Here is a 20,052-nt window from a genome sequence, read left to right as displayed (position 1 = left end):
TGCATGACTACTATAGTAGATGGAAAAATGTGGCTTGTGTTTGTAGCTGTTCCATTAGTGTCTTGCACAGTGTGCAGTCCTTTGGTGCTCTTCAGAGAGCTGTGTCATAATCCCTGCATCTTTTGAAGAATTCAGTCTGGTGAAATCAAGTAACTGTACATCGTTTAAAACCTGGTGTGTAATTATGTGATGAGACAAAGGAAAGACTGAGAAAGGCAGATAACCAATAGAATCCTGAACTTATCAAAACAGAGCTCTTGCCAAGGACCTCGGAATTCATCTGATTCAGTTGCTGGAAAAATGCCTGAATTAAAAATTATCCTACAAGGACCAAGAAAATAGAGGCAAATTCTGGCACTCTACAGTTTTCTCCCAAAATGGTCATTAATGCTGCAAAAACAGAATAGGGTGAACAACCCTTGGCCCCGTGCTTGGCCCCCTACTGTAGGCTCTATCTGCCAAAATTAGATGGAAGAGAAGATCAAAAACGGGGAGAGGGGGAGAAGGTTGGAAAAAGAGAGCTTAGAAAAGGAGGGTGGATGGAAAGGGAAAACCTCATAGGTTGTGCCCCCTGCCAGCACCGAAATACTCAGTTGCAGCTCCACTCACAAAGCACCTGTTGGCAGCTGTTGGAGCAGTTTATAGATTTTGGGATGGTTCCCTTATGTGAAACGTGATATGATCTTATTTTAGTAAAATAGAAGCAACTCTTGGACAATAATTACAGCAATAAATATACTTGCCCAGAAAATAATGATGACAGCTTTTGCTTTCATTGAAAAAATTGCATTCTTTTTAATGAATCTCATTACTACTAAGATTAATATTCTCTGGCTGATATCACCCATGTTGTCTTCCTTTTATCCAAAATTGCAAAATCCCAATGTTACATGGAATGAAAAGAAAATACAGCAAAACAATGATCATAAATATTAACCTGAGACTGTCCTTCAAATTCAAAACTAGTCATCAGTGGCTGTCTGGAAAACTTTATGTTTTTCAATCTTTATGCATTAGACTGTAATGATAGAAAATAATGAAAATTGTTTCTGTTAAATGAGAAATCACAGCAAGTATTTTATGTTAGGAACTCAGTTTAAACATTTTAACATCTTCTCAATTTTAATGTAAATTCCTGTTAAATATATTTAATGAAGAATTTTAACATTACAATTTACATTCTCCTTCAGTTGCTACCTCCAAAAGCTACCTCATTCTTTGCACATGAACATTGTGTTCATGTGCAAAGACTTTTGCCATTCTTTCTTGTTGTATAAATAGTTTATTATTCCTTAGGATAAATATGTAACAGTTATCAGTAATATATGTGTTCAATATGTAAACTGCATCAAGCAGAAAATAAATTATAATTTTTAATATAGGTGTTTAATATAGGCTGAGCTAAAAACTCTATTGCATTTATTGGCTACATCTCCTTTGACTAGAATGAGAATCCTCCCTCTGCTAATGCTCTGTTATAGTATAAAAGGCTTACCTAGTAAGTATCTGTGTTACTCAGAAGATTTGCATAAAGTTGAAATAAAAAGTAGATAATGTTTTGAAATTGAATGTTCTCTGATATAAACTTTAAACCACATCCCAAATTTTCCTGTTTCACCTGAAACACTAAACTTATTAGTTCTAAAATAATCAAAATATGAAACTTCAGGGCTCCCTTAGATTATATTCAATAATGAAAAGAAGCTCAGGTTTCTGATACTGATTACATACTGCAATGTGTGCCACTCAGGCAGGGCATGGTTCCTGCATGAAGCTCACCAAGAGCTTTCCTCCATCAAGTCTGTCAAAGAATAGGGCCAAAATTCCATTCTTTCCACAGTTTTTGTGTACAATATTTCAAAATGTGATTTTCTCCTTGAGTTAATTTCAATACTTTTCTTAGAAAAATAAAGTAGTTGAGTTGCCTAGCATGTAACAAACCACGTTAGAGACTGGTAACTTTAGTAACACCTAAGCTCTGATGTGGTGTGTGCCAATAAAGGAAGAGGACAGGTTGTGGAACTTAATCCAGTGACATCTGAAACAGGAGAGCATCTAGTGGAACATGAGCATGTGCTTCGTTTCAGTGGGATTATATGTTATACCTAAAGAAAGGAATTTAACTTGAAGAAGAATGCTTTCCTGAATCAAGATTTTTGGACTTTTAGCTCCAACTCATCAAAACATTCTTTATTACAAAGGCCTTGTAATTATTTTTACAATAATCATAAATAAAGTAAATAAATGCATTCAAACATTGAAATAAGTAGTCTTCACGACCTGTTTCTTCATGATGTAGCATTGAATTTATTACACTAGGTAAAAAGCATGAGTGGGCATTTAAGGGTCCTAATAACCAGGGCACAGAAACTGCAAAGACATGTAATTATTATCTAGGAATAAATGCATGTATTTTCTTGGCATTTCAAAGTCCTGTAAGATTTGTGTAGTGGTTTTTATTGTGTCTGCAGATTGACAGATCTCTAAAACACACTTTTACAGTTGTCCTGATAAATAAATCTTTTTACTACTTGTTTGCTCTTTGAAATGAAGCTGATATGCCAAAGGGAAAGGAGAGCAGGCAAACCTAGAAATTTAACTAGAAAGTTCTCCCTGGGTTATGTATGGACTTTTCATCTGGTGGAAAAAAATAATAGAGCCAGCTTTGAAGGTGGTATTGACAGGTGCATTTGGGATCTTGCAGATCTCTCTCGCCTTGGCACTGGCCCCTAGAGATTCACACTCAAAGAGGAAAAGCCAGGACCACACATCAGCATCAGCACAGGGCAGGGTAGGACAAAGAACCAGCAAGGCTGCAGCTCAGATGCTCAGGAATCATCTTAACATCAATTGCATCTGAGCCACCAGTGCAGTCTGCAGTGTCCTCAGGAATTGTTCTTGTATGACAAAGAAGCAAGAGCCAACCTGAGATCCCTTCCTTTGCTACTCTCAACAAGACTTGATGTCTTTATTTGTCTTGCCAGTCAAATGTTCCCACTGTTCTTAAGTCAGAAAACTGAGCAAAAACAAAGATTAAATTGATTGTGTAGCTAAAGTCCTCACTTAGCCCACTCCAGTGAACAACTAGCTCTGTTCACTGTTGGAAAGCCCAATGGTTTACACACACTGCAGAAACACATGTTTAATTTATGAGGTGTATGAGTACTGTGTCTTCAATGATATGTGTAGGTTTTTACTTTGCCTTTCAAATTTCAAAAACTGTTGGAGTCAATGAAAATTAAATTACTGTTTGTACAAATGTTTATTAGGCCTTTCTTTGTTATTCTTTTATAGGTCTTGTAGAAATTTGCCTGATGCATCCCCTTGATGTAGTGAAAACAAGGTAAGATCATGCTTGAACAGGTTTTGTTGACACTGGAAGATATCCAAATTACAAGCTGTCAAAAAATAAAAGCCTAGAACTTCTCCCAGTAAGATAACTTTTGCCTCTAATGAAATTTATATTTACTTACCTGTATTTACAGAATTTGGCAGATGGAATTTGAGTAGCATGGCACATTTCTGATTAGAGGTCATCTAAAGGTGTTAAATCTGCTTATGACATGTATTTTTACTCTTGTAACACAATGCTATGACATTAAGATGGCTAAAGTTAAATTCACTTAGGATATGTAATATCCGCAGTAATGCTTTTATATGTAATTGGGAAATACCATATATTTTTTATGGATGCATTTTGGCTTCTATTTAAATTACATTTTGTGATTTGCCTAAGACCTTGAGATGCATTTTTTTTTGCAGGTTGCATTTTGCAGAAGGAAGTAGTCTGTCTGTGGTCATTGCCAATGCCAGGGGACAGTTCTTCAGGCTCCAGCTGCATTAAGTGCTGCTGAGGTGCTCTAGGTCCTCCTCAAGGCTTGGAGGTTGCTCAGGGAATGCTTCCATATCCCTTCATAATGTGGATGTGTTGATACATATAGAGACAATGCACCTGGTGGTTCTGAGGGTCCTCTCTGCCCCTCCAACTACCACAATGCTATTAAAACAAGATTTTCATGAGATTGAAATGAAACACTCAGAAGCAACAGGGTATAAACAAAGCAAATAAAAGACCACATTTAAAAGTTAAAAATCTGTCCTGCTCTTCTGTCAAGAGATCCCCAAAGGATGTGCTTTAGACTTCATTTTGGCAGTTTGTGCTATAACTCACCTCTAGCTTTCAAGTTTTGGTTTTACTTCTGCTTGTTTTTCTCTTTGTACTGAATTAGAAGTCATGGTTTTTTGTAGTAAGAGTGTAGATCATTCATAATTTAATGTAAGCCACATATCACGTGTCAGAAAAATGCTTTAATTATACATCTGTACTGGCAGTCAACAGATGTACTTGGTTTTCTGATAGGAACCACAGAGTGGGCTCTCAGAACACAAGGACAGATTTCCCCGTGTCTCTTTGAGATTTTACTGAGTTTTACACACTTTTAGTAGTGAAAAGGCTTTTCAGATCTGAAGTCCTGAAATGTAAAGCATTAAAGGGTGTATGGGGATATTTGTCTAGCTGTAACAATCCTTAAAAACACAATAAAAAGTAAAAATTAGGAAACCCTTAAATTTGAAATGTAAGCCCATAAACAGTGGAATTTTTAGAAGAAAGAAAGAAGTAGGAAGAAAGGTAAGAACAGTAGCTGTGCAGAAGAAATCAGATTATCGATCAAAGTAAAACTGAGGGGCCGAATCAAATAAAAAAATTCATTAAACAAATTTCTTCATTTGAAGAGCCTTCCATTGAGTTAACTCTTCCATTGAGTTAGCTGCAGCTCTTTGTAGAAGTGGGCAGCACCCATGTGACAGTTTTTCTGATTTGTTGATGCAGATGTTTTCAGAGATATTACACAGATTTTGCAGTAACATTTCTGCAGATCTCAGCAGATGGTAGTAGTTCAAAACATTTACATTTTGAAAGCAAATGACAAAACCAAGAATAGAATATCCTTTGATCTCATCCATCATTTTGTTCTACGTTCCTAACATCATGCTTCTTCCTTTCCTTTTGTAATGATCCCAATTTACTATAGCAGATTAATTCTTTGATGGCCTTGAAAGTTCAAGTGAAACATTGGCTTTAATTCTGAACTTTGGACATAGAATGTTTTCTAATAGTTTTTCATTGACTTTATTCCTTTCTTGCAGTGCTTCTAAGTACTGTTGTGTGTTAATCTTTCCCTACATGGTATTGATAATCCATGGTTTCCGTATCACTTCCAGCTATTACAGTTTTGGTGATTGGTTTAGGGCTTCCTTCCTATTGGTTAGTGAAAGGATGTATGAAAGCACCATTTGTTCCTTAATTTTTATGGTGTTTTGAGTTTCCTACCTTTTTTTCAAGAAGTGTGTTTGGTTAAAAGATTCCTGTGGCCATTTCAAATTATTGTACTCTCATTGATCTAAGTTACTGTTCTGAAGGAGTTTAGGGAAGATGTCACTGGCTCACATCTAGTGGACTGGTGGCTTTGTGCCTCATTGATATTTTGTGTATGTGCATGTTTTTAATAAAAAAATTGGAGAAAATAAAGTTTCTGTCAAAGGTTATTTTGAAACCCTGGAAAATGGTTTGGCTCTTTTATAACATTTTGCAATATCTTTTTCTGTGTTTAGCAATTTTCTATTATTCTACAGTAACAATGCTAGATTTGTTTATCTGCTCACATCAAGGGAGGAACAGTATATAAGTACATGCTTATAAACCATAGACAATCCAAATGCTTAATGAAGTGGTTTTTTCCTAAGTGTACATCTGAAAATAATTTTATTTTTTTCTCTGCTAGAACACCAAAGATCACTACTCTAATAAATTCCTGATAGCTATATAAAGATAACTATGATCCATTGTTTTAGCTTTATGAATCCCACTTATTCTTTTAAATGAAGCTCTTTTCTCATTTGCAAGATATATAGATGTGCTGATTTTTTTTTTTATAGAACAGTTTCTAATAGCTATTTTATATCAGTTACCCTTATGATTAAGCTAGCCATTAAATAAACTACTGAACCTCTGTTCTTGTTCTCCTAAATGCAGAGTCTAGTAAGTTTTTTTGTGTGTCCATGTATGAGAATTGACAGCTGTAGCAAGAGGTTTTTGGTACAGATACAGTCAAGACAGAAGGTCTATTTGTTAATTAAGAGCTCTAGATTATCTTTCTTTTCTAGAAAGTGAGGGAGGAGAAAAGTGTCTTATCTTAGGATAAAGAATTGGGTTTTCTTACTTTGTACCTTTTTTGTGTCTGAAGCATAATGCAGGCTGTAATGTTGTTTTCATCCATGAGACTTTCAAAGGATAACAAAATGACATACTAGGTCATGATGCATGGGACAAGACATTGCCATATACAAGACTTTAAATTTAAAAATAGTAAAGTGCTTTTCCAGGTAGAGTTTATATCTTTTGGCTCAATCAAATATACAAAATTCAGAACTTAATTACGTTTTATGGTTGGATAATTAGTATTTATGCAGAAGCTCACAGGTGCGTAGGTGGTGAGAGAAAGGGAGAATTACAGGGAGCTGTATAAAGCCAAGGGAAAGCTAATTGTATTTGAGGAATCAGTCAAGCAGGCCTAGCTGGTAACGAGGATCCTGCTGTGGTCTCTGACAGTTCCAGGTTATGGTCAGAGGTAATCTCAATTCTCAGGAAAAAAACCCCAAACTGTTCATTTTTCTCATTTCCCTAATACTGGGTTGCTGGCATAAAAGTGATGTTTTCAGGAGTTCCATAATTTTGAACTAAATGCACTAACATAGAATTTTCCTTGCTGTTACATTTTAACACCTCAAAAAATGCATGCAACCAATGGTCACATTGGAAAATTAGAGCTACAAGTAGAAATAAAATTTTAGCTAGTATTTCCCTAGGTTTATGAGTTGATTCCCTTTATATGTGCTTTTTCTTTGATTATCACCAGTATTTACACAGCTGAATTTTAGTGACTCCATTGTTCTTGAAAACAATTTCAAAATTTCCTTTGCAAGTATTCATACAAACTGTGAAACATATATTTGTGTGGAAATGATAATTTTGAATGTGACTTGGTATTAAGTAGCTAAGGAATGGAAACCTACTGAGGAATTTTTTTAGCAATTATCTACACAATTTAATAGACAACACAAAGGCAGAAATGTATGACTGTTTTCAAATAATAGATTAAAAAATAACAACACATAATCAAAAACTTTCAAATGTATAACATCTGAAAAGAAAATGTGTCTGAAATTCCTGTGAACAGGAAAAATGTTATGGGAATTGGAGGAATCATTTACTTCTCTATTCTGTTTTAGGTGTAATTTGACATCTCTATGCATTTTGAGACAAATATCTGAAAGAGAGATGGTTTCTCTCACACCACAATAATACCAAATTGTCCTCAGATCTGTGCTAACTTCAGTGGAGATGATTTCATACCACTGGAGTATTTAGAGGTTTTTTACTTTAGGTCAATGTATTCAAAGAGAGGTGAATGTTATGCCAAATACCATATAAAGAATTGGAGAAAGTCTAGTTTGTTCTTTTATAATAATAGAATAGGGTGACCTTTTTTAACATTTTAAACATATATTCAGTGGGCAGTTTTTAAATACTTCTCTAGTTAACTCAAATACTCACAGTTCCATTTTATTTTTTCTCTATATTGAAACAGTCTTTTCTATTTTTTGATATAGCTGTGCCTTCACAGTCTCACGTTGTTATGAGCGTGCAATTTCAAAATCAATGCATAAAGGAGACCCAGGAGACATTATTTTGAAAGATTTTACTTTGATTTATCAAGAGAATAAATTATTAGGTGTCACTTGTTTTCATGATCAACTTATCACATGTTCCTGTTTTTTTTTATTAAAGCTGTTTCTCACCTTTGGCAGGAAGGCTGCAGTCCATTGCTCTACTGTAATGCCTCTTTACATGGTTCAGCTTTAGATCAGAATCTTCATATGGACTGACTTTTGGTCTCATGTGTGATCCTGAACATCAGCAATTAATATATCAGGAAAATAATTCACCTTAGAAACTGTGGAGGAAATTTTTTTGCAGTCAGGATGGAGATTTTAAATTTTGCTACTCTTTCTGAAAAATTCTAAACCAACATCATTAGTCTGAAGGCCCAAATCTAAAAAATAATTTGAGATCTAAATCAAGCCTTGGAATCAGCATTACAGACCCATTTCTAGTTAGCAACTGTTCTGCTGATTTGTGTGCACTGTTTATCCATTCTGTTCCTTTGTTCCAATTCTGTCATTTTGGTCTTATTAAAAAAGTTCAGCTCACTACATGTGTTTCCGATCTCATTCCATCTGTTATTTTGCAAGAGCTACTTCCTTTATATCATTAATTCCTCTTTGATTTTTGGTCTTTTTTGTTTGAATGGGCAGAAGTGGAGCTTGTTTCTGAAAAACATTGGTTAAGGAAGAGTTCATTGTCCTTATACAACGTTACCAATTCCAAGTGACCATAGTTCACTTGGTTTGCATCAGGCCATGTGAAGTTCATGGTACTTGATGCCAACTGCTCTAGTTAGATTTGTAACAGTTTTCAAGCAGAAAATAGTCTTCCTGTCCTGGGAAAATTATCAGGATACCAAAATATTCTGTATTGGAATGAGCAGTGAACTCTCAGAAGACCTAGAAAAACAATGAGTTGTGGCCAATGAAACTTCTTGCAATTAATTTTGGATTTTGGAAGTTTTCACTTCCTTTTTTCCCTTTCTTTCTTTTCAATGCCTTTTAAGTAATTTTGAACTAGAAAAACAGAAGGTTTTGTTTGAAAATGTTGAGAACAACATCCATTGTCATCTAAAAGAAGTGTATAAAAATATATTGAAACTGATAGTTTCTTGAGAAATGTTTTTTTTCATTTTGAAGAAAAAGAACCAAGTAAAAATAATCCCTTACAAACTCAGCCTAATGTCTTTATTTCATCCAAATGTCAAGGCTTTTCTCTGGGATTAGATTTCCTTCAATTATCAGTGGCCTTTGGCACAATTTTTCACAGGGTTTCTGTGCATATTGCAGCTTATACTCTGGTTTTATCATTCGAATTTCAGCACTGAAATACTTTGAATATTTATGTACAGATCCAATTTTTTTATAATGAGGACTTTACAGTTTCTAGTAATCTGGATGTGGATGTGATCCAGTGCTCTGTAATTTGCCCTTCCTTTTCCTTCTATGTACAATCTGTTAGGAATCAATAAGGGCACATGGGCTAATAATTCCTGCTAGATATAGTATTGCAATTTAAATCCTTCCCTGAATTAAAGAACAGTATTGATGTACACTGTTAAACAGATGCACTGATTTGCAATGGTGGTCAAAGTGATTTCTGTTCCTATGTGCTTTGTGGTTGTTTTTTTTTTTTGTTTGTTTGGTTTGGTTTTTTTGGGTTTTTTTTGGTTATTCATAGGTGTACCATGTGTACATTTTATAAAGAGTGTCAAAATCTTTTGGGATAAAAGGAGCTGTGTAAGTGTGGCTTCATCATGTCCTCATGTGATACTATATTCTATGTGATCAAACACCAGAACTGCTTGATGATACCCCTGATTTCAAATCAGTGTAGATTTTTGGAAGTTCTGTAACCTATATTCTTTTCTTGATTTTAAAATAATTCTATCCCTTCTTTGATAGAAACTGAATTTCTGCATCTTCAAATCAGACTGCTACAGATCTCTCAAGCTTTTTTTTAATTTTGATTACACATTCTGCCATCTGCTCTTGAGTTTTTAAATGAATAGGTGGTGCTTTTTTAGACTGAAATACCCTAAAATCATAATTTATATTTGACAGCATGGCATGCTTCAAGTTATGTGTTACCTGTGCCATTTCACTGGATTTACCAAAATTTCCCTCAGTTTCTTGAGTCACTTGTGAGCTGTAACAACCTAGAATTTCTAACACCCACAAAATAAACCATGTCCACCTTCAGCTCAAGACAGAACAATAATCTCTATTTACCTATTAAATAATTCTTTCCTTGTCTGTGAGGTTTTTAGGGGAATAATATGAAATAAAGACAAGTCCAGATGCCTAAATAATTATTTACATACTTCAGGAGTGAACCAGAAGGAAGTGAAATGGCTCTATGTGCAGGGAGCAAGTGGTGAGACTTCTCTCACAGGGGAATTGAGAGAGGCAGTAGTAGATGGGATAAGCTTTTCAGACAAGGAGGCAAGTGGACAGTCTACCAGAGAGAGCAAAAGACAAAGAATGCCAGGGCAAGAAGGAATGTGTGATGATTGTATAATTTCTTGTCAGATAGATACAGAAGGGATGGTTTGGGTTTCTAGAAGGCTGGTGGACCAAAGCGGACTTGGAGTGGCCTTGGTTCTCTTCAAGATGTAATTTTGCATCTTGAATATTATAAAATATAAAATGTTTAATTTTGTTTGAGATGTTTGGTTTGGTGGATCTTCCCATTAGAGTGTAGTGCCAGTGACACCAAGGTCACAGGTTTGATCCCGCATGGGCCGTTCACTTAAGAGTCAGGCATGATGACCCCTGGATCCCTTCCAGCTCAGACAATTCTATGATTCTGTGAGAAAGTCTTTTACATTCCTCAGGCACAGGTAGGTGAACCCTTACAGATGGTTCCTTGAGCAGCTGATTTGGGGAGTAAATGGTAATCATGCAGGAAGACAAATATTACCCATCCTGCTAGTGACAATCCTTTTGACTATGGACATTTGCAAGATACATTCAGTCATTTGTTCTCTTCACAATTTTTTGCTTGTTATTTAATTTTTCCTCCTGGTTGGACAATGAGCTAGAACCATTTCAGATCCCTTTAATGTATATTTTGTTTTCATTCAATATTCTTTCTATGTTTGGATTTCCTGTGCTTACAAAGTTCATATAAATATTACTGGCAACGACATGAGCAGAACTTGTGAAATTAGAAGAGCCTGAGGGTTCCTCTCCTATAATCCCCATCAATGTATTTACATGCTTTAGAGAAATAAATGTACACAGACATATTTCACTGTACTGGTACAGCATCTTCCTTGGTAGAGGAAGTGAAGTTTCTTTATATTGAAGTTCTCTAGCACTGGAAAAACCTGCCAGTGATTAGTTGTGTCTGTAAGATGCACTTGCAAAAAAGTGGTGTGGACTGTGTTTTGTGATTTTACAAGATGCACATTCTCCGTTTGCAGTTTAAATCCAAGAAAGCTCTGGAACTTTTTTCTTCCATTTGTTATTGCCTTAATTTTATGAAAATGCTTCCTTTTATAATATGAGGCTACAAATAACCCTCTTCTAGACAGGACAGGAAAATGTGATGAAAGAGCTCTAAAACTGTTATGGCAAGGAATCATACCATGCCTTACAGTTATGAGAGAATAATTCTTTTGTCATTACACTGCCCAATGGGAAAAGGATAAAAAGGAAGAGAACCTAGGACTAAGTACCCTCTAAAATATACTCATTGTAGTGCTGTCTGTTTCTCTAGTTAGAAATTACTGAAGACGTTAAAGATAATATAGAAGCAGTTGGATTTTTTTGTACTATCTCAAGATATCTGCAGATAAACAAGATATTTACAAGAATCAGAGGCCATGACTAAATTTTCATGACAAAAAATTTCAAATTCAGTTTGAAACATTTTGGATATGTGGGTCAGCTGACAGATCTGAAAAGACTCAGCCATGTTTGTACAGAAAACACCCTGTAGTATTAGAGTGTGTTATATTGTATTAAATACAATAGATTTGTTTAATTATTTTATTTGTTTAGATTCCCTTGTGCTATTGTATTGCTGTCAAAAAAGGAATTACTGTAACTTATGGTAGTGTAACTTTTTTGAGTTATGGAAATTGCCTCCTTACACTCTTAACAATAGATTTGAAGTTTGGGTGCTCAGTGCAATGTGAACTATCTTGTACATCACTTATCAATCTGATTTATTTCTTTTGGACTTGGGGCATCTATTCAACTATTCATCTGCTGTTTCTCAGCAATGGGGAATGGTAGCAGGACTGCTAGCATTTTATCCAGGCCTGGACTGTTTTGACCACTGCAGTAGAACCAACACTTAAAATCACAGCCCATTCCCCAATGAGGTGTTACAGCTGTGTCTGTCATATTCTGCCACTGCTGCTCCAGTGCTCAGAAATGCCCATCCCAGGGCTGAGTTCAGCTTCCTCTCCCTCTCACTTTTCCTCACCCTCACCCTCTCCTCTCTCCTTGCCTCTGCCTGTTGTTTGTTCCCAAACCTTTTGTCCAGTCTATTTTAAATTGTGCCCAGTGACAAGTCTCCTCTAATTCCCTTGGAATGCCCCTGCAGAGCCTACTGCTTCTCACAGCCAGTAGGTATTTTCTAATGTTCCAGTATTTCCATTACACAGTTTTATCCCTAAGAGCTATCTACACACCCTTTACTGTATATTGTTCCCCTTTTCCTTTGTTTATTCCCTTTAGACATAGTAGATTCATGGCATGCCCCCATTTTCTTTTTTCCCAAGCCTAAATTAGTGTGAGATAATCAGAGAAGCTCTTTAAATAATCTTTTTTTCTCTATTAATAATGTATTTAAAATATAATCAGTCAAAAGAAATCATGAGGGATAGAGTGGAATGAGAGCAAGAGCAGAAAGGAGAAAATGAAGGACTAGGAGGTGAGAAAGTACATGGGATTCTATTTACAAGAAAAATACATGCTGAAAATAAGTACTTAAGATGGGAATTGGGGAATGAGAATGAACAGATGTTAGCAAAGTTACTTTGTCTGGAGACAAAGAAATGGGATAGTTAAAAAATGTGTGTATTTTAAAGTAAGATTTTAAATAAGGATTATGCAGCTGGGAAAGGTTACTTAGACTATGAGTTGGAGACATCTATGGTGTACATAAGATTTTTTAAAAACAATCTAACAAAGCAGCTGGGTGAGTTATTAACAGATGTTAATGATTTGTCAGTGGTATAAAACATTAAGATCACATTCAGGGGTAGACCATGGTCATGTCTGATTTCTCCATGGACAAAACTTTTGCATTAGACCACTGTCATGCCTGATTTCTAACCATGGATGGAACAAGCCTGAAATAATTCGAGCAAGGAGAAAAGGGAAGGGAAAGGGGAAGGGAAAGGGGAAGGGAAAGGGGAAGGGGAAGGGAAAGGGAAAGGGAAGGGAAAGGGAAGGGAAGGGAAGGGAAGGGAAGGGAAGGGAAGGGAAGGGAAGGGAAGGGAAGGGAAGGGAAGGGAAGGGAAGGGAAGGGAAGGGAAGGGAAGGGAAGGGAAGGGAAGGGAGGAAGGGAAGGGAAGGGAAGGGAAGGGAAGGGAAGGGAAGGGAAGGGAAGGGAAGGGAAGGGAAGGGAAGGGAAGGGAAGGGAAGGGAAGGGAAGGGAAGGGAAGGGAAGGGAAGGGAAGGGAAGGGAAGGGAAGGGACGGGAAGGGAAGGGAAGGGAAGGGAAGGGAAGGGAAGGGAAGGGAAGAAGGAAAGGAAGGAAAAGGAAAAGGAAAGGAAAGAAAAAGGAAAGGAAAGAAAAAGGAAAAGGAAAAGGAAAAGAAAGAAAAAGGAAAAGGAAAGGAAAGAAAAAGGAAAAGAAAAAAAAAGGAAAAGGAAAGGAAAGAAAAAGGAAAAGAAAAGAAAGAAAAAGGAAAAGAAAAGAAAAGGAGAAAACCACCTATGTTTATTTTACTAGAATGAGTGGGAGACAGTTCAAGTATGGAAAATCAGTGTTTCATGACTTCATTTACAATAAACAGAAAGTAAATTTTCTCCCCTTTACATTTCTTTTTTTCCTGCTTGTACTTGAGCTAGCTTTTCAAAGCTGTGGATACAAGAGAATAAAAGCTGTATGTGTTGGAAGCACAATGTAACTGTAGCAATGCCAATAATTCTCTCAGAGTAGTTGGCCCTTAATGCTGTATTTAAGTATGTCCTGAAAATAGCTGCATTAGGCCAGTAAGTGCCAAGTAAATCTATAAATAAATAAAAAGAGAGATAATATCTTTATGAACTGTGCTTTCTGTATGTTTTTATGAACAGATGCATCAGTGTGTATTCTAGGTCTAGAGGGGGTTTTGAGAAACAAGAGTGTTCATGTTGAGTGGGATGCAAGTAAAATACCATCTCCAAAATAATCTTGGCACAATAGACATGTCTTTTGAACTTATTTCTCAAGAGAGTCAAAAGAAACAACAAAAAGCTAAGGAAAGATTTGCAAGTTTTTAGCTGCTGCGATGCTGTAGAAAGCTGATGACTCCCTGGTGAGCAGGCAGTGGGTTAGATTGTGCTTTTACAACCCAAGTTGAGCTGGGGCACAGCTCAGCACCACCAGCTGAAGAGCAGCACACAGGAGGGGCTGTGCCTCAGAGGTGCTGTGACCTTCCCAATTTTCTCATTTTCTTCATAATAAATGATTGATCCATAGCAGCACTGATTTTTTGTACCTACAAAAGTATGGTCTTTTCTTGTACGTTTTTATCCGTTTCCCATAATCTGGAGCAGGGGCTGAGCAGTGCCTGTGTGTCCCTGTGCACTGGCTGCTGTGATGGGCCTGCAGCAGAGCAGTGGAAGGTGCTGTGGGTGCCCATATGTCCATGGTGGAGTTCAGGGTCCCCTACACAGGGAGATGCATTTCCAAGTGTTGTATGTGCTATTGTCCGTCCAGCATCTGCCCAGGTGTGGCAACTTAGATCAAGATGGTTTCCCCCAGGAGGAGCATTGGATACTTCTTTCTTCAGCACATTAGTGAGATGAATCAATGCAAGAATCAGTCATGGCATGAGCCATCTACAGACTGGACAGGCAAAATTAAAGTTTTGAAATTGCCAAACTCGAATACAAATCAGGAAAGGAAAAGCAAGCAAACAAACAAACAACAACAAAATCCAAAAAACCCCACCTTTTAAAACTTATTTTGTATCTTAGAAAGAAGTGGAGGGAAGCATGTTTCATTTAAAAACATGTTTCCACAACATTTTCAGCTCACTTCTTTTGGAATTGTCTTCCCTTGACACATACACTCCCATTCTTTGCCCCCTTGACACACTCTGGATTTAAGGGAGCTAGCACAGTGGAAAAAGTATCAATTAATCATTGTCTGGCTGGGTTTCTTTTTACCAGCTTGGTTTTCTGAATTAATTCCCTATACAATGGTGTATCAGGCATTATGAGGACAAAGAAGGGGGCAATCCAGACCCAGACCAACAGTGGCAACCCCCACACTGTATGCTAAAGGTGTGCATGAAGGACACGTGTACACGCTGTCATTAGAGTATGCCTTAACACCTAATCTGCTGAAAGGTGGTTCTACACTAGGAGAGTTAGGCCTGCTCCTGGTCCCTTGACAGCCAACACCCTTCTATTCTTTGTAGTTTAGTCCCACCATTTCCTATATGCCAGATCCAGCAGTTGCAAAACTGCTGGGGAAATTGATTTAGCTTGGTGGTGCATCAGAAAATAAAACTATTGAAAAGTATTTGTGTTCTAGTGGCTGCAGACTATTGGATTTGCTATCTAGTAATGCAGAACTACATCCTAATCAAAGATGTATAGGTGTTTATTTTACTATGTCTCTAAATTATATATGAACTTTTATTTCTATGACTGCCATTTTTTCTATCTTGTCTGACAGAATGTGCTTCATAGTGTTATGTCTTCCCTTAGAAAGCCAAGTTCAGTTAGTTATAGAAAAATATATTTTTGGAAAGTATAAGTTGAGTTCCATCACAGGAGAAATAAAAACAATGCAAGGAAGGTATGTTACCTTCACAGGGGAATAGAATAATGCAACAATGTTGTGTAAGTAAAAATATTTCCCATTTTAATAATTGAAAGGTGAATTTTTAAATGAATAACTATTGCTATTCTTTGCTATCCTTTTCCTTTTCAGATACATTATTTTTCTTTACAAATTGTTATATTATCGACTTGTCATATCTAAGAAGTAAAACAGCTAAAAATTCCATTATTGTACAGATAATGCATTGTAACAGCCTATGGCATATGTCTTAGGAAATTTAGGAATATACTGAAATTTAGTTTTCAACTTTTCAAGACAGGAAATTCCAATTTTGTTGTTCATTGTTGCTAAAAAGACAAGATGCTTGTCTCCCTCATGTCAAGTGCTCCTCCTTACAGATCCTTGTAGTTTGCCATAAGCCTGTAGAACATATCATCCTAGGAGAAGACTAACTGGTGCAGTTTCTCATGAATTTGTGAGTTGTATCAGCTTACTAGAAGGGTTCAGTGAGCATCTGAATTATCACAGAGAAAGCAGCAGGACCACTCAGTGAAAACCGAGCAGGAACAGGGGAGAACCAACTGAGGTGTAAACCTCCCTGTACTGTGAACTCTTACATCAGATCAACTGATTGTGGGAGATCTTGAGTAAGAAGCACCAAACCATTAAAATCATGGGTTTATTAGTTCCTGTACTTCAATGTGCTCATTGGTCAGCTCTGCAGTACTTAATTCTAATGTCTAAATGCTTGGTCAAGTTTGAATGAGTAAAGGATTCCTGAAATTCCCTGTTAATAAAATTGCACAATATTGCAGAACTTGCTTGCTGTTGTTGCTGTGAAAAATGATTGCACACTACAAAGAGCTGTTGACTTTTCTGTGAAATATGTAATTAGGATTTTGAACTTTCGTATTACAGCTTTAGCAGATATACTAATTCATGGCCACTAAAAAAACCCTCCTATTCACTCATGTCAGCCCTGCACTCATCAGATTCAGCTCTCTAACTTAGCCAAAAACTAATTCAACAACAAAAAGAAGAAAACTTGAAAAACAAGCAAGCAAACAAGCAAACAAAACCGCCCAGCAAAAAGTGTAGTTAGAGAGGGAGGAATATGGAAGGAAGTAAACTGAATCTCTCTCCAAGCAGATGTGTGTTTTTTTTCAGTCAGTTCTGATGAACAGCATGAAAAAAATGGAACATGAAACATTGTGCCCTAGGTAGGAAGTAAACCTGTATAAAGAAATAAGTACAGTGCCATATGTGAAATTTACTCCCATTGTTAGGTGGAGAGAGCCAGGACATGATTAACAAGAAGCCTGAGCTCCAGAATCATGACATCTGGAAACACAGAGGGTATATATTTGTCATCTTACTGTGTACTGGCCTGATGATCCTCTATAGACTGTTGGCAAAGACTAAATATTAGGACAGATGGACTTCTGATCCTTTGTCTTCTGGTACATAATAATAGGTACTATGGAGGCAAAAAGCCTCCTATCCTTATAGTAGTCACTTTCTCAGCAAAAGTGACCTACAAAGGCATATGTGACAGAGTTGCCTGTGATAATAAGAGCTGAAGTCACTGACTCAGACATTTTCCATCCACTATTCTGATGAATCATCAGGAAAGCAATAAAAGAATGCTGATGAGTGTATCATGCTCATATGCATTCTGAGTACCATGAAAAGCATCTCATCCATTAGAAACAACATGAAATCCTAGAGAACATCACATCTGTGGATGTGATGGTTAATAGCTCACATAGATTCAGCTGATTCTGCTACATGAAGCCTTTCCTTGATTAGCCAACCCAAATTTTGAGATTAATTAGAAGCACTAATGATGCCATTTCCACTTACTCATTTTCAGCCTCTGAACAAATTTATCCACCAGAAGCATTTAGAGCAGTTGAATAAGAAGCGCAAGGTCTTATTGTTGTCTTTTTGTGCTATTCTGACAGCTCAGAGGACATTGGGGGAGATTTTGGCACTGGAAAATTTTCTTAATGAATCAGATGTCCTTAGGTGGTATGTGGTGTAGGGGTGGATTAATGACTCTGCTTCACCTCTTCCTCACAAACTCTTATATGGCAGTAGGTAATTCTGGAAAGAAATCAGTGGTCAGAAAGTCTTTTACAATCCAGCTTTTTGTGGCTGCCAGGACAGACCCTGGTGACTAATAGGAATTCTGCACCAATTAGAGCAGAGTTGTGTTGTATGTGCTGGGGCTAAAACAGTTCCAGTATTCTTGGCTAGCCTGAGTGCAGTGGAAATACATTAGCAGCTTTGAAAAGCTTGGCCCACAGTTCTTCCTCCCATTTAATCACATAACTTAGGAATAATGTAAACTTGAGTCTTGGGTGACAAATCATAAAGTTATAATCAGAAATGTTATAGCACGAGGCCAATTCACAGGTACTCTTGGAAGACATAATTTATGCAATTGCAACAAATTTCAATTTCATCATTGTTCAATGATGATAAGAATGTGATTCAGAAGCCTTTTGAAAGAGGTTATTTTTCTGTCTGAAGACAAGTTAGCTTCTGAACCTGTGGATATCTTGAATACCGGTAGTTGAATTCTTCTGTATTTGAGAAATAAACCAAATACAGGATTTTTATCCAGAGCATAAGAAAACTTAGAATAAACAGAAATTGGGTCAGTTAAAGTTTTGATGAGACATATTTCAGAAAATTAAGATAAATATATTAGAAGAAGATATCTTTTGAAGAAACATCAATCATAATTTTCAGTATATTTTACAGATTTCAAAATTATGAAGCTACTGCTTTGGAAGCTAGTGGGAAAGTGCAGAAGTGATACAGATGAAAATCTTGTACTTTTCATGAAATACATCTTAAAGACTTGTATTTTATATTACTTCCATTAAAACTAAGGCTGTGAGCAAAAATACCTTGGGACAGTTCCTGTTTTTTCCTTCTGCTTACAGTATTATTGAATCTATTCCACAAAGTCCTGTAGCTCAGAATAAGTAATACTGGGTTAAGTAAACCCAATATTGGTGGATAATTTAGCATGACATGAACATTTTGGAAGATCAGGGTGATATCTGTCTGTCACTTTAAATAAATGACAAAATATGCAACATTTCTAAGAGACAGTTAAATTTTTCACCTTCCCCTCAGGCACTGCCACAAGACTGCGTAGCACCTCAGGAAATACTCCACGGGACGTTGAAATGGGGCTGCAATATTTTAGATGCTCTGTTCTGGACACATGCATGGGCTTGAGTTCATGAAGAGTATTTAAACTAGGCTTTGTTAGAACTTCAATTCTGATAACTTTAAACTTTCATATTTGTTGGAGTTGTCTTCTGAATTAACAATTGATTTTGAAAGTGAATTTTCCCCATGGCAATCTACTTCATCAAGCTCTAATTTTTCTTTACCTTTATTTAACAGTGAAGTTGCTATAAATGTTTCTTCACTGTAAGGGTGACACCCATAAAAAGGATCTGTAGGAATTGTTTGAAGGTGCTTCTCTTGCTCTGTTTCTCAGGTATGGTCCATAATGTGGCTTAGTTCCCACTCAGGGTCTTCTGACATGAGTTAGACACATATTTATGTGCTGGAGGGGTCAAAATCAAGGAATGTTTCATTGCAAGTTGTACAGTGGGCACATAATCAAATGCGAAGTTCTGAATAATTTCAGCATAATTTCAATTTTTTCATATTTATTTGGCTGCAATATTTATCTTACAGTATGGGCCTATGTATCTAAAATTGAAAAACTGTCCTAGAAGAAACATATTATGTGCTTAATAAGTACAAAAAGTGGGGGGGGAGTTTAATCTAACTACTGGTTTTTGGTCTGTTCATGTCTTTTGTCATTGTGTGTTTTCTAGTATTAAAATTTATATATTTGGTAGTTTTCCCTTCTACACCAGCATACTTTAGAACTTCATGCTAAGCAAGTTATATAAAAGTACTTAGGAGCAGACAATTTAATTGCATTTTCTGTTGTTAAAAATGCTTCTGTAATGGAAAAGAATTACACTGACATTTTAATATGCTGTCACTTTAGGATACTACATGAAGTGTGAACAGAGCACAGGCACTTTTAACAGGTGTCTCTAATTGTTAGTTTGTTTCTTAGAAATAGCTATAATATAAATTTTGGTGGAACATGTAGATCCAAGGTGTTTGGATCCTGCAACATCCTAACCAGGCTTTCCTTTCGTTGCTGGTGAAAACAAATTGGGTTGTGTAATTGACTTTTTTGTGAATAAAGCTTTTATGTTTGCTTTGAGTTCAAACTCCATCTTTTTCTTATTATTCTTTTTTCCCTTAGGAGGGATTGCAACATGGGCTTTTAAGGAAAAAAAAAAAAGTTCAGTGTATTC

The 20,052-nt window shown here is 36.4% G+C and overlaps 1 protein-coding gene across 2 annotated transcripts in view; it reads left to right on the top strand.

Moving 5' to 3' along the window:
* SLC25A21 (solute carrier family 25 member 21) overlaps positions 1-20,052 on the top strand; it is a 234,730-nt gene that overhangs the window by 131,537 nt on the left and 83,141 nt on the right. For both annotated transcript variants that reach the window (XM_030240551.2, XM_050975884.1), the window contains one exon: positions 3,295-3,343. In XM_030240551.2, coding sequence (XP_030096411.1) covers positions 3,295-3,343 — 49 coding nt within the window. The remainder of the gene's footprint in view (positions 1-3,294; positions 3,344-20,052) is intronic.

This window comes from Serinus canaria, chromosome 5 (genome assembly GCF_022539315.1).
Source record: "Serinus canaria isolate serCan28SL12 chromosome 5, serCan2020, whole genome shotgun sequence".
Lineage (NCBI taxonomy): Eukaryota > Metazoa > Chordata > Aves > Passeriformes > Fringillidae > Serinus > Serinus canaria.
The sequence above is the reverse complement of the archived record's forward strand: the minus strand, read 5'-3'. Positions and strand labels throughout refer to the sequence as shown.